Genomic DNA, 14,927 nt, shown 5'->3' with positions numbered 1-14,927 from the left:
AGAACAGTTTCAAGTTAAGAACGGACCTCCAGAAGGAATTAAGTACTTAACCTGAGGTACCACTGTAAGTTCTGTGTAAAACAAATTACGTTGAATATCTATTAATAAGCCTAGGCTTGGATTACATTATATGTCCTGATGATTTTGCTTATTTCTGTACATACGCTTTCCCGGAATGGTTGTAACAGCTCATATGCCCACCACATATGAAAAGTCATATCAGTTGCCCTGTAGTTTATTAAGGGTGCTGAGAGTTGCTTGTAAACTCTCCTATTCCTTCGCAGAGCTACAATTCCAGAGTTGTTTAACAATCAATCCCTCTTCCCAGGGAGCTGTGGCAACTTTAACAAACTACCATTCCTAGGATTATTTGGGGAAATCTATGACTGTTTAAATGGTTTCATATTGTTTTAGATGTGTGGATTCAAGATTAATGACTCTTCTTCTTCTTCTGAGATTGCAGTGCTCACATAAAACATTTTATCAGTCTTTTATTAATCAATCTTGCCTGCAACTCAGGTATAGGGTCTTTTCCGTGCAGGATCCTGAATAACGGAAAGAGCAACGGATCCTTCAGCTCTCTTCCACTGGAACCTTCAAAACAAAACAGAGAATGGGACTGAATGGCAGACACGCAACCCTCCACTGATCCGGCTGTTTTTTAAACCACATCAGTTAATCTTTTCAGATTGACTCTAAGCGTTCATTGCCCGATAACAATAAACTCTCCGTTTAGGTTATTCATTGCTTGTTGACAATGCTAGAAGAATTTCTGAGGATGCGGAACACTTTTTACCAAATACCAAATCCCTCACTTCACCTCCTGCTCCTGAATTTAATTACTGGTCACTAGCAGAATGGAAAGAAGTAAAATGGTAGTTTAGGAAAAATGTCATTGCTTAATTGAGCAGTCAGCTATTCAGAGTGTTGCCAAAATAAGTGGAAGCATTAGATTGTTGTAATGAGACTGGACTGCCATGACTGAGAATGAACATCTCACCAGGGATTTAGGTAGATTAAACATATGGGGGAATTCAATGCAGTTCAAAGCAATGAGACCCTAGGTGTCAATTCCGCATCATAGAGCCGGGCTCTGCCAACTGTAAAACATACGGAGCATATTAATTCTAAATAGGAAAGCAATCTATGGAGTGTGGGTCACAAATTATTAGGGCATGGGACAGGAACCTGAAAGCCGGTGGTCTTCCTGAATATGGGACAGAGGTAAGCCTCCTTGCCTTTCCGGTGCTGTATCACTGCCACTGAAATATACTCTGAGAGTGGATTTCATGCTCTTCATTCAGCTCATAGTGGTGAGGAGGAATGGAAGTTCCCCCACAATGTCTGCTTTATATACATTATTTACATAATGGGCCCCACGTGATTGGCTAATTCCGGGATTCACCTGAAGGCCAATCAGGTTGCGGATTCACTTCCACCTGGAGCTGGATTGGGTGGCTCCTGTGGACCAATCAGACTGCTGCATTCTGGACCCTATTGTTCTAGGACCAACCAGACCGCTGCATTCTGAATCCTATTGTTCTAGGACCAATCAGACTGCTGCCTTTTGGATCCTATTCAACTCAGTACATAACAGCCACCTTTCTAGTTCAGTAGATTAAAGGTAAAAAGCATTCCAAGAAAACAGGAGTGGAATGGCAGCGCAGGAATGCTTAGTTTGAGACAGACAACACAAACCTATATCACTCAGAAGAAATCCCCACTGATATCAGTGAGGTTTACTCTGATGTAAATGTGTATTGCAGACAAAATCTCAAGCTTTGTATTTGATTTGTGAAACAAAGTTACAAAAAGCAAAACAAAAACCCTCACAAAATATTTGGCTATCATGATTCCACTGGGGCAGGCGAGGCAGCCAATCTGATGCTCCAACAATGGACTCGATGAGAGGAACCCGACGAGGAAAAGCAAGGTAGGGCTCCAAGCTGAGGCTGTTCAAATTGCCTGGACACAGACCTGAGGGAAGCCTTCTTGCTCTGTCAGCTCCACCCCCACCCCTGGCCCAGCCCATTGTCCAAGCCTGAACCCTCATTCGTATAGCTGTCAACTTTTCCCATTTCTTGCGAGGAATCCTATTCAGAATGAGGGAATTTCCCTTTAAAAAAGGGAAACGTTGACAACTATGACCATTCGCCAATTCCTGGTGCAGGCTAGGATCTGGCTTGTGATATGCCCAGGCCACCTATCAGGGTAGGACACCATCCTCAAATCCCTCATCAAAGGTCTTAGAATAGCCTCTGCCATCCCGCAACACTGCCGCATCGAGAGGGTAAGCGGACTTGGCTATCGTCACTCTGAAGAATGTCCCTTTAAGCAATCATTTTAATAAATAAATAAATAAATGTTTTTATTTTATTTATTTATTTATTAAATTTGCATACCACCCTATACCCATAGATCATAGGACCACCAATTCAATAATAATAATAATAATAATAATAATAATAATAATAATAATAATAATAAACATGGTGTATAATTAAAACTTTAAAATACAGTCGTACCTCAGAAGTTGAATGAATGCCTTGCAACTCGAACATTTTGGCTCCCGAACGCTACAAACCCAGAAGTGAGTGTTCCAGTTTGAAAATGTTTTTTGGAACCCAAACATCCAGCATGGGTTCTGCGGCTTCTGATTGGCTGCAGAAACTTCCTGGAGCCAATCGGAAGCAGCACCTTGGTTTCTGAACGTTTTGGAAGTCAAATGGACTTCCGGAACGGATTCCGTTCAACTTCCAAGGTACGACTGTATAGGGGAAATAGCCACCAGTGAAACAAATAAATTATCTGAGAAGGCCTGGTGAAACAAAATATCTTTTGGTATCAAAAATATCAAAATGGCAGCACCTGTCTGATTTCAGTAGGAACGGTGTTACAAAATACTGGTGCCACTACACACAAACAGGGGTAGCCAATATGGTGTCCTTCAGATGTTGTTGAACATTGTCCACCAGCCTCAGTCATCATGGTTAGGAATGATGGGAGCTGTAGTTCAGCAACATAAATAAATAATTGCTACCCCTGGTGTAGAAACTAAATGAATGTTCCATGAATAGAAAGCAGAAGGAGCAGCGATGCACCAATAATCTGAGTGAGAGGAGGTGGCCATTTGCAAAAGGTGGCCAACCTCACATACTGTTGTATACTTACGCAGTCTGCTCTGGAATGAGAAGGCTGTCTCCATTTGCTAGACACAGGGTATTACTGTCAGCAGTAACAACAGATGTTCCTTCCTGAAAAGGCAGGAACAAAAGACAGGCTTTTAATTCTTCCTGGACTGTCATTAGCAGCCACAAACTAGGAAGTATATCTTTATGAACTAATCAGTCAGTCTAACCAAATCATCAGTAATCTAGTGATCTGGGAAATAAACAAATCAATTAATTCTGTAATAGCAGGGCTTGTGACCCAAACTAGTCATTAACAACTATATGCCACAGGCTTGATAGACATCCTTGGTTCTCCTCTTTCTGGGACCTGAATAAACTGAATGGTCATTGGGACAAGAACCTAGATTTGGCTGGTGGTGGGAGATGTTTCATTTACTACAGTGTTTCTCAACTTTTTTTCAGTCCATGTCCCCTTTTAGCTAACATAAAAAAGATGCCACACACCCTTCAATCCCAGTTTGCGTATTTATTTAATTTGAATTTTTCACATGGATTAAAATTTTGTAACTTTAAATTTGTTTACTTATATTGTACATTACAATATTGTACATTACACACGCTCCACACCAAGTTCTTCATATGCCCCCATTGGCTGAGAAAAAACGATTTAGTGCATCACAAGTTGTGCAAACCTAGTATGCAGTGAAAAGGTTCTCCTTTGTTTTGATCAGTTTAGGGCTCATTACTTGCAGGGCGGGGGGAGAATTGAAACCAATAATGTGAGTCGATGTAGAACTTTGGGGGAAAGCTGTTCACCTCTCCCTGGAATTCTGTAGTGATAGCTGACCTTTTCATTTGTGGAACTATTTGAATTGAAATAAGGGGGGGGGACTGAGTGAGGCTTAACTTCCATAGTAAAGCCAACAGAAAAACTCCCCTGCTACCCAGTATAGATGCACTGTGAGGAGTAGCAATCAGACTGAGTTTTGCAGCCCACAGCTCCACATAATGAAGCTGTCTTGAGGCGACCCACTTCTGTGGCATTGTTAATCAACTAAGCTAGCAGTGTGCTGACAGATATGTCAGCCTGAAAATACAGCACTTGGTTGTTCAAAGTATTTTTCAGTCTTCTCATCAGATCCTTAAAATACTTTCCAGGACCTGAAAAGTTGCTCACCAAGCCAACAGGGACTAGACTGACATTGTGTTGTTGTTTAGTCATTTAGTCGTGTCCGACTCTTCATGACCCCATGGACCAGAGCACGCCAGGCACTCCTGTCTTCCACTGCCTCCCGCAGTTTGGTCAAAAACATGCTGGTAGCTTCGAGAACACTGTCCAACCATCTCGTCCTCTGTCATCCCCTTTTCCTTGTGCCCTCAAACTTTCCCAACATCAGGGTTTTTTCCAGGGAGTCTTCTCTTCTCATGAGGTGGCCAAAGTATTGGAGCCTCAGCTTCAGGATCTGTCCTTCCAGTGAGCACTCAGGGCCAATTTCCTTCAGAATGGATAGGTTTGATCTTCTTGCAGTCCATGGGACTCTCAAGAGTATCCTCCAGACTGACATTACTACAAGGAAAACCATGAATACACTACTAAAAAGGGTTCATATCATTCTTGTAAGAATGATGCTCTGTGAGCCATTTCATTCCTGTGAGAACTAATGGAGGTCTTGCATGAGCAGAATTATTTCAAATGGGCAGGTAGGGAGAATGCTTTTACACTCAGGTTGTGCTTGTGGGCTGCCAATGGGACAACTGGGCTATAAGGACTTTTGACCAGATCCAGCAATAATCATCATATATTCTTAAACTGAGGCATAGCCAGCATCAACAGTAGACTAGGTTCAGAAACTGCTGAGGAATCCATGGGTGAACCCCACTGCCTCAGTCCAACTGCAGCGTTGATGAGGGTGTCCCAACATCGTCTGTAACCCCTGGAGTGAAAGACTTTTCTCCTGAGCCAAACTCGAACCCACAGTTGGATCCTCTGCTCATGGAGGCTTCACCGAGTGGGGCAGAGCAGCTATGCTTGCTTTCTGACAAGTGTGTTGTTATTGCTTGCTAGGAGGAAAAGGGACAAGGCTGTGGGGTAGGGTTGGGGGAGACATGGCCAAACACTGGATTGGCTTTGCAGCATGCCAGCCTGTATGTCACCTTGCTGCTCTCCCTCCAGCTAAGCAACTGGCTGCCCCAGAAGCTACCATAGCAGTTCTATCCTACCTGTTGAGCCACTTATGATCAGTGCACACACCTCATTTATTTCCATTGCTTGTTCGATGGAAGAATTACCGTATTTTTCACTCTATAGGATGCACCCGACCATAAGATGCACCTAGTTTTAGAGGGGGAGAACAAGAAAAAAAAATTCTCTCCCTCTCTGCACAGCGCCCCTTCAGCGAAGTGGAAGGAGAAGCGGAGCCCCTTCCATTTCTCCTCCTGCTGCGGCTATCCCTGAAGCCAGGAGAGTCTTGCTCTCCTGGCTTCAGCGAAAGCAACACGAAGCCTCCAGAGTGCAGCGGGAGCTCCTGCTGCACTCCAGAGGCTTCGGGCAGCTATCCCTGAAGCCTGGAGGGCGAGAGGGGCAGGTGTGCACCGACCCCTCTCACTCTCCAGGCTTCAGCAAAAGCAACGCGAAGCCACTCGCTCCATAAGACGCACACACATTTCCCCTTAATTTTTGGAGGGGGAAAAGTGCGTCTTACAGAGCGAAAAATACAGTATTGCCAGTGCGGAAACACCGGCTCCCTGGGCCTGAAGTGAGATCAGCACTGCCCATAGTCGCCTTTGACTGGACTTAACCTTCCAGGGGTCATTTACCTTTTTACCCTACCTACATAGTTAGTGCGAAATGGAACTAGCATCACATACCAGCTGCCATAGCCATACATCTGCATTCTTTCCTCCCTCTTTGGTTATTCCTGGTCCAAAAATTATAACCTGGGCAACAAACCAAGAAAATGCAATGTGTTACTATGAGAAACATTTGTGTCAATGTAAAATTATTTAATGGAAATTGTGAGAAGATGCATTAACTTTGCCAAAGGCTTTGTATACCAGAATGTAAAAGCAAAATGTAACAGATCACATCTACACATTTCTCTCTCTCTTCACCTCTATGGTCTTTGCTCCTGTACTCTTCTGATCCTCCCACTAATAGCTTTGTGCTTTCATCCATAGCGCACACCACTCTTGGGACAGACAGTGAGTTTTCCTTTCGCCAGAGGCTTGCACTTGAACTTAATGGGAATCTTTTTCTGGACTTCAAACAGCTGTGGTTCCTCATTTATTTTTCTCTTCTCATTCCTCTTAATCCCTGTTTAGAAGTTAGGGGCAGATCCCAATGGTTAACCTTGACGGCACTGGTCTTTGCAGCAATGCTCTGCACATCTTGTCCCAGGTCCTGGAGAATATGAGCACTTGGTTTTAATGATTTATTGTTTTTGTAAGTTGATTTTGGTCACTTTTGTGAGGAAAGCAACATCATCAATAGAAGATGCATCCATGTGGGGGATTTTTCCAACATTGTAAACCACCTCAAATCAGACTTGATTATTAGAGGTATATAGTAATAATAATAATAATTTTATTATTTGTTTCCCACCCATCTGGCTGGGTTTCCCCAGCCACTCTGGGTGGCTTCCAACAAATATAAAATCATAATAAAACATCAAACATTAAAAACTTCCCTGAACAGGGCTGCCTTCAGATGTCTTCTAAAAGTTGTATAGTTATTTATCTCCTTGACATCTGATTGGAGGATGTTCCACATGGAGAGATCCACTACTGAGAAGGCCCTCTGCCTGCTTCCCTGTAACCTCATTTCTTGCAGTGAGGGAACCACTAGAAGGCCCTCAGAGCTGAACCTCAATATCTGGGAAGAACGATGGGGCTGAGATGCTCCTTCAGGAATACAGGGCCAAGGATGTTTAGGGCTTTAAAGGTCAGCACCAACACTTTGAATAAGTTATATAAATATCTATTTTTATTTATGTTTAATGTTAACTGAAAAGGCACATTTAACGTCACTTGTTTGGTCTCTTGATGACTAAATCAGTGTCCTCAGAAGTACTGGTGTAAATCAGTTTGTGTATTAGCAGGAATCTGTATAGCTCCCTAGAACGGCTGTTGGGCATACAACTGCTATAGAGTTTCTCCTAGTGCAGGGTTTGGGAACCTGCAGTCTTCCAGACATGGCTTGACTACAGCTGCCTTCATCTACTGGGAGTCCAACAGAGATTGGGCAGAGATTCCTCATCCTTGTCCAAGGACAAGAGAAGAGAGAGAGAATGGACATCTTCAGGCTAGATTATCCTTGAGGAACATTGCATATCATTTATTCCCTGCCCCTGAATAAGATATAAAAAACACTTCTACACAGGAGGCTGCGTGTTCACTTGAAAAAATAATTCACTCAACTCCTCCTTTTCAAAGTACTCAAGTTTTTTCTACCTCAGTTTCAGAGCTGTCTCCAAAAAGTTTGAAGGATTTCTTCTGATCTATCTCTTCACGATGATCGTTCAGCCAGCCTTGAAAGGAAAAAGGATCCATGACCTTGGCTTCGTTTAAGGGGAAAGGCATTTCTTTCAAAAGTTCATCTAAAAATAAAGAAAATCTAGAGGTAGAAAAGATATATATATATTTCTGATTGCTTTAGAAGTGGCGACAGGTGTTAGCCCATCCGAAAGCTTATTGCAAGAACATGTGATATTGTCATATTAATGCTTGGTGTTTCAGAAGATTCAAACATACAGGTAGAAAAGGACAAGGGCCAAATTTCAAATTATCTAACAGTCCACAGCAGCTTCTCCTGCCCTTCACCAGCTTCTTTAAACCTGCCACCCATTAGGTCTTTCAACTCCTGCTTTGTCATAAATACAGACAACATTAAGCAGACACATTTACTGCCACTACTCATTACCTCCCTACTGGGCATTCAAATGCCTTCTAGGGATTCTCTTGGCCAATATGGAGCAAAACTGATTACGCAGCACTTCAAAATTTAATACCCTGCATTTCCTGATTGTTTTGAAACAGTCTGAAACACTCTCTGCCCTTTCAAATCCTGTTCTGAGGTTCACAGTTCTGCACCCTGTGAAATTAACTTCAGTCTCTTAACTCAATGCAAAGGTGAAATCTTCTCCCACACTCCCATTTTCTTCTCCGAAACATGTCTCTGGGGTGCTTTTCAGGTAATGGTCCAAATAAGATGCAGAAAAATGCAACGTCTCTGGTAGCCCAAGTAGTTATGAAGCACATTAGGTAAGCATCAGTAGTATAGTCAGCCAGGGGTCCTGGGATTGCGTTCATTTGGCCTACTTGAAAACCTTCCTGTATCCTGTATAATTGTTTTTGCAGATCAGGTTTAGATGTGGAAAAAATGTACTGCACTGGGAATAACAAAGACATGGCACCAAAATTTATAGTTAAAAAAAAAACCCAAACAGATAAGAAACTTGTTAAAACTCTGCAGATCTCTGGCAAGAAAATGCTATTCCTGGTAACTGGCCTCTAAGGTCTTTTAATTTTAAAAACCCTCAGGCCAACACTTCATGCACGGTGGAGCAGCACAAGCTGGGCAGCTTCTTCCCAACACCTGCCTTCCCAACGCCAAGAGTCACTGTTAGTTCTGAGGAAGGAAGAGGCTTAGCAGAGGTAGTCCAGTGCTCCTGCCACCATGTCTGCACCTCACTGGGAGCCAGAGTGGTGTAGTGGTTAAGAGCAGTAGACTCGTAATCTGGTGAACCGGGTTTGCGTCTCCGCTCCTCCACATGCAGCTGCTGGGTGACCTTGGGCTAGTCACACTTCTTTTTTTATAATAATTTTTTTATTGCGTTTTTTCCAATTACAAATGAAACAGAAAAAAGAAGAAACATAGAAAATAGAAAAGAAGAAAAGACAGAAAATCCAAACCATTTCAACAACTTATTTCAGATTTCTATCGAACTTCCCCACATCTCCCGCCAAGTGCATTCTTAACAATAAAATTATCAGCAAGTTATACCCTTGTTTCATGTGTTTCTTTGTACTTTCAATTGCAATTTAAGTTTAAATCCCTTATTTTCCATTTATTCTAAAAATATAGCATATTATCATTTTTACCCATTTAAACTTTGATTCTTTCATGAATGATATCCAATTTCTTATATAATCCACTCTCGTTGCTGGGGCTAACCTTCCAAGTCATACGGCATCTCAAAGTTCATATAGCTTATAAAACTTTTGCAGATAGTCCTTAAATTTTTTCCAGTCCTCTTCCATTGCTTCTTCTCCCAGATCTCGGATCCTGGCAGTCATCTCAGCTAGTTCCATGTAGCTCATCAATTGCGCCTGCCAGTCCTCCAGTGTGGGCAAATCTTGAGTCTTCCAATGCTTAGCGATAAGTATCCTTGCTGCAGTGGTGGCATACATGAAAAAAGTTCTATCCTTCTTTAGCACCTTCTGGCCGACAATGCCCAGGAGGAATGCCTCCGGTTTCTTAGGGAAGGTGTATTTAAACACCTTTTTTAACTCGTTATAAATCATTTCCCAGAAGGCCTTCACTCTTGGGCAGGTCCACCAAAGATGAAAGAATGTCCCTTCAGCCTCCTTACATTTCCAACATTTATTATCGGACAAATGGTAAATCTTAGCAAGCTTGACTGGGGTCATGTACCACCTGTATACCATTTTCATAATGTTTTCTTTCAAGGCATTACATGCCGTAAACTTCATACCGGTGGTCCATAACCTTTCCCAGTCCTCAGACATAATGTTATAACCAATGTCCTGAGCCCATTTTATCATGGCTGATTTAACTGTCTCATCCTGAGTGTTCCATTTAAGCAGCAAGTTATACATTCTCGATAATAGCTTGGTCTTTGGTTCTAACAATTCTGTCTCAAGTTTCGATTTTTCCACCTGGAATCCTGTTTTTTTATCTAGCTTGAAAACCTCATTAATTTGGGCATAATGAAGCCAATCTTGCACCTTACCCTTTAATTTTTCAAAGCTCTGCAACCTCCAGTTGTCTCCAATGTTTTCTATTATTTCCCAATATTTCGGCCAACCGGCCTCCATATTAGGTTTTTTCCGAGCCTTGGCCTCTATTGGTGATACCCACCTCGGAGTTTTGCTTTCTAATAAGTCTTTGTATTTTTTCCAGACCATAAATATTGCTTTTCTGACAATATGGTTTTTAAACATTCCATATGTTTTTGCCTTGTCATACCACAAATACGCATGCCAACCTAGCGAATTATTGAAGCCTTCCAGATCCAGGACATCAGTGTTTTCTAACAGAATCCAATCTTTCATCCAGCAGAAGGCCGCAGCTTCATAATATAACCTTAAGTCTGGCAGGGCAAACCCCCCTCTCTCCTTTGCATCTGTTAATATTTTAAACTTTATTCGGGGCTTTTTGCCCTGCCAGACAAATTTAGAAATATCCTTCTGCCACTTTCCAAAACATTCCACTCTGTCCACAACCTGCAAGGCTTGAAACAAAAACAGCATTTTTGGCAAAACGTTCATTTTTATAGCTGCAATTCGACCCAACAAGGACAATTTCAGTCTTGACCAAATTTCTAGATCTTTTTTAACTTCTGACCAACATTTCTCATAATTATCTTTAAATAAATTCAAGTTCTTGGAAGAGAGATTGACCCCCAGGTATTTCACTTTTTAAACAATATTTAGTTCTGTTTCCTTCTGAAACCCCTCTGTTTCAGTGGCTGTCAAATTTTTCCCTAACACCTTAGTTTTTTGTTTGTTCAACTTAAAACCCGCCACCCGACCAAATTTCTGAATCAATTCCAAAACTCTTTTTGTACTAGATTCTGGCTCCTGTAATGTTAAAACCAAGTCATCTGCAAATGCTTTCAGTTTATATTGTTTCGCTCCGACCCGTATTCCTTGTACCTGCCGATCCTTCCTTATCATGTTCAGCAAAACCTCCAGGACTGAAATAAACAATAAAGGAGAAAGGGGGCACCCCTGACGTGTTCCTTTTTCTATCTGAAGTTCTTCTGTCACCACGTTGTTCACTATCAACTTAGCTTTTTGTTCTGAATAGATTGCTTCTATTCCGTTCTCAAACCCCCTTCCCACTCCCATCCCTTCCAAGTTTTTCTTCATAAATTTCCAAGAAATGTTGTCAAAGGCCTTCTCCGCATCAATAAAAATTAGCACTGCTTTAGTGTTAATATTTGTTTGTAAAAGTTCCAGAATATCAATAATATTCCTAGTGTTATCAAACAAATGTCTACCTGGGAGAAAACCTGCTTGGTCCTTATGAATTACTTCATTTAATACTTTTTTAAGTCTGTTTGCCAAAATATCTGCAAATATTTTGTAATCCACGTTTAGGAGTGAGATGGGACGGTAGTTCTTAAGTTGAGTCTTTTCAGTTTCCACTTTAGGTATCAGTGTGATGAATGCTTCTTTCCACGTTTCTGGTGCCCTCCCTCCCCCCATAATCTGGTTGCAAACCTCCATTAATGGTTGTATCAAGTAGTCCTTTAACATCCTGTAGTACTTGTAGTACTGATTGTTGTTAGCCGCCCTGAGCCCGGCTTTGGCTGGGGAGGGCGGGATATAAATAAAATTTATTATTATTATTATTATTGGAGGTAAGTCCATCAGGGCCTGGAGATTTGCCTAGCTGCATGTTCTGAATGGCAACCTCTATTTCCTGTTGCGTTATTTTACAATTCAAGATTGATCTCTTCTCTTGAGATAGTTCTGGTAGGCCATTGTCTTTCAAGAATTGTTCTATCTCAGTCACTTCCTCAGGCCCTTGGGTATACAATTTTTTAAAGTATTTCTGGAAGCACTTTCTAATTTCTCCCGGTTTCTGAATATTTTTTCCTTCAACTTCTAAGTTGGTAACATAATTTAGTTTTTGTCTCTTTTTCAGCTGCCAAGCTAGCAGTTTCCCGCATTTATTCGCAGATTCAAAAGATCTTTGTTTCATTTGTTTGATTTTCCATTCCACTTCTTGGTTAATCAATTTCATATATTGTGACTGGTGGAATTTAATTTCTCTTAAAGTCTCTTTTGATTTTGGATTCAATCTTAGTTTTTTCTCTCCATCTCTTATCTTCTCTAATATCTTATCCTTTTTCCCATTCCAAAATTTTTTCTTGATCGTGTTTTGTTGTATCAGAAACCCTCTCATAACAGCTTTACTTGCGTTCCAGATTATTCTTTTTTCCACCGAGGTGTTGAGGTTGATTTCAAAGTAGTCCTTTAAAGCTTTTTGGGCCTTCTTTACAATCTCTTGATCTCTCAGCAGGTTGTCATTCATTTTCCATCTGAAGGAGTCGGCTGTGGTAAATCTCATTTCCATTTTCAGAGCGTTGTGGTCGGAGCAGGTCTTTGGGCAGATTTCTACTCTTGTGGTCTTAGGTGCCAGCCCTCTAGTTGTCCAAATTTGATCGATTCTTGTCCATGACAGGTGGGCCTCAGAGAAGAAAGTTCCTTCTTTACCTAAGGGGTTTCTCGTCCTCCATAGATCAATCAAATCCATATTGTCAGTTAGTTCGAAAAAAGTTTTTGGTAGTCTTCCATCCTTGGTCAGGTTCTGGTTCTGTGACTTATCCATATAGGTAGAGACCACCCCATTCATGTCTCCCATCATAATGATGTTAGAATAGTCCAGATAGTCCAGTAATGTCTCATGAAGCTTCTTGTAGAATTCTGATTTCCCCTCATTTGGTGCGTAAATTCCTAGTATCAAAACTTTTTCTCCTTGGATTTGTATTTCAATTGCCAGGATTCTTCCTTGTTCATCTTTAAACAAAAATTTTGGTGATAGATTCTCTTTTACGTAGATCACCACTCCTCTCTTTTTAACTCTATCTGATGAAATAAATTCTTGGCCTAGTCTTTTGTTTATTAATACTTTCCTATGAAGCCTAGTCACGTGAGTTTCTTGCAGACAAATTATATCCAAGTGTTCCTTCTTCAAAATATGAAAAATCCTTTTGCGTTTTTCCGGGGAATTTGCGCCATTAATATTCCAACTATACAGCTGTAGAGACATCCTGTATCAATCTGTTGTTGCTCTTTATGGGGCGTCTTCTTTCTTGTCCAAATCCGAGGGTGCTGGCTCTTTTCCAGACTCAGGTGGAGGCCAAGGAACTGCTACTCCCTTCTGCAGGTCTTCTCCGTGGTCGTGTAGAAACTTCTGGCTATCCTCTGTCGTTTTGATTTTAATCTTCTTTCCTGTGTAGTTGAATGATAAACCTTGTGGAAACTCCCACCTGTAAGGTATTCCGTTGCTTCTCAGGAGTCCAGCTAGATAAGTATAGTTAGATCTGAGATCCAGTAGTTGTTTAGGGATATCCTTGTAGATTTGTGCTCTTCTGTCCTGGATCTCAAGTGCTTTATTGAAATGTAGGTCAAGTAGTTTGTCTCTCTCCTGCTTGGTCCTTAAGATGATCAAGCAATCTCTAGGCCTGTCTTTCCTGGCGACTCTTCCCAGTCTGAATGCAGTTGTTATTTTAAAATCTGTATCTTCCTTTATACCCCAGAATTTAGAGAATTCTGCTGTCAGAAAGCCGGTCAAGTCCTCTTTCTCAATCTCTGGGATAGAGCGTAATCTTAAATTATTTTCCCTGTTTCTCAATTCCACCATAGACAGGTAGGCCTGCTGGTCGCTGATATGTTTGTGTAGCGGCTAGTCACACTTCTTTGATGTCTCTCAGCCCCACTCACCTCAGAGAGTGTTTGTTGTGGGGGAGGAAGGGAAAGGAGAATGTTAGCCGCTTTGAGACTCCGTCGGGTAGTGATAAAGCGGGATATCAAATCCAAACTTCTCCTCCTCCTCCTCTTCTTCTTCTTCTTCTTCTTCTTCTTCTTCTTCTTCTTCTTCACTGAACTCCCTACCCTGCCTACCCCCCCCCGATGGCTGCTGCATCTAGTTGTGTCTTAGAGGTAGAGATGGAGATGAAATTCAGTTTAGTGAGGACTTGCAATGCAAACCTACCCAATTGGAAGTTCCTGAAACAACATGCAAATCTTCAAGATCGGCACTTGTCTACTTTTTACGATGCAGTTCTCAACCAAATGATGCATACAAAAATGTGTATATTAAAGTGTGCATCAAAAAGCATATGCTCCTGAAAACAACATATAAAATGCAAAATTGCTTTGCAAAAAAAAAAAAAAAAGTGTATGCCAGGCAAAATTGCAGATAAAAGGAGGAAATTTCATTAAAATGTTGATGAATTTTCATGGGCATGTTTTTTTAAAAAGAAATCACAGACTGATACAGACATGTGAAATGACTTGAAAAATGAGAAACTGAAACCAAAATGGGCAGATTCTCCCACCCTTATTTCAGGAACTTGTCATGTACATTAACATCCTTGAACAGCAACGATGACTGCACTTAACTAAATGAACAACTGATGCAGAAAACAGGTCACAAAGATTATGGTTTTCTTCTTGCAACAACCAGCTATTTTTCTTGCATTTCCCTCCTACCTTTCATTCAAGGCTGCCCAGAGCAGCTTAAACCTTTCTCCTCCTCTCCTCCATCATTTTAACTCCATAGCAACCCTGCTTGGGTTGAGAGATAGTGAACTCACATGATCACATCCCAGGGTATAATATGAATGGATGGCATGCATGACACGAGGTCACTTCTACTAGATCTTTAAAGAAGGGGAAGGAATCTGTGTGTCACTCCCATTTTGGTGGCAGCCAAAAGATTACCACTAGTTCTAGTGTAGCACCCAGTTAGGGGTGAACTAGGAATGGGGATCCCATGGCTTTCCAGATGTTTTGCTGAACTACAGCTCACATCATCCCTGA

General features: G+C 41.4%; 1 protein-coding gene across 6 annotated transcripts in view; it reads right to left on the bottom strand.

Moving 5' to 3' along the window:
* The window catches only part of HAAO (3-hydroxyanthranilate 3,4-dioxygenase), a 90,363-nt gene that overhangs the window by 67,666 nt on the left and 7,770 nt on the right, over positions 1 to 14,927 (bottom strand). For 2 of the 6 annotated variants that reach the window (XM_082217922.1, XM_082217918.1), the window contains 4 exons: positions 7,581 to 7,726; positions 6,000 to 6,068; positions 3,172 to 3,254; positions 475 to 594 (listed from right to left, as the gene is read on the bottom strand). In XM_082217922.1, coding sequence (XP_082074048.1) covers positions 516 to 594; positions 3,172 to 3,254; positions 6,000 to 6,068; positions 7,581 to 7,726 — 377 coding nt within the window. In that variant the 3' untranslated portion in view covers positions 475 to 515. Of the gene's footprint in view, positions 1 to 438; positions 595 to 3,171; positions 3,255 to 5,995; positions 6,069 to 7,580; positions 7,727 to 14,927 lie in introns of those variants that run through there. The other 4 variants (XM_082217921.1, XM_082217919.1, XM_082217920.1 and 1 more) reach the window with 3 other exon arrangements.

Source organism: Podarcis vaucheri (genome assembly GCF_965113315.1).
Source record: "Podarcis vaucheri genome assembly, chromosome: 3".
Taxonomy (NCBI): Eukaryota; Metazoa; Chordata; class Lepidosauria; order Squamata; family Lacertidae; genus Podarcis; species Podarcis vaucheri.
The sequence above is the reverse complement of the archived record's forward strand: the minus strand, read 5'-3'. Positions and strand labels throughout refer to the sequence as shown.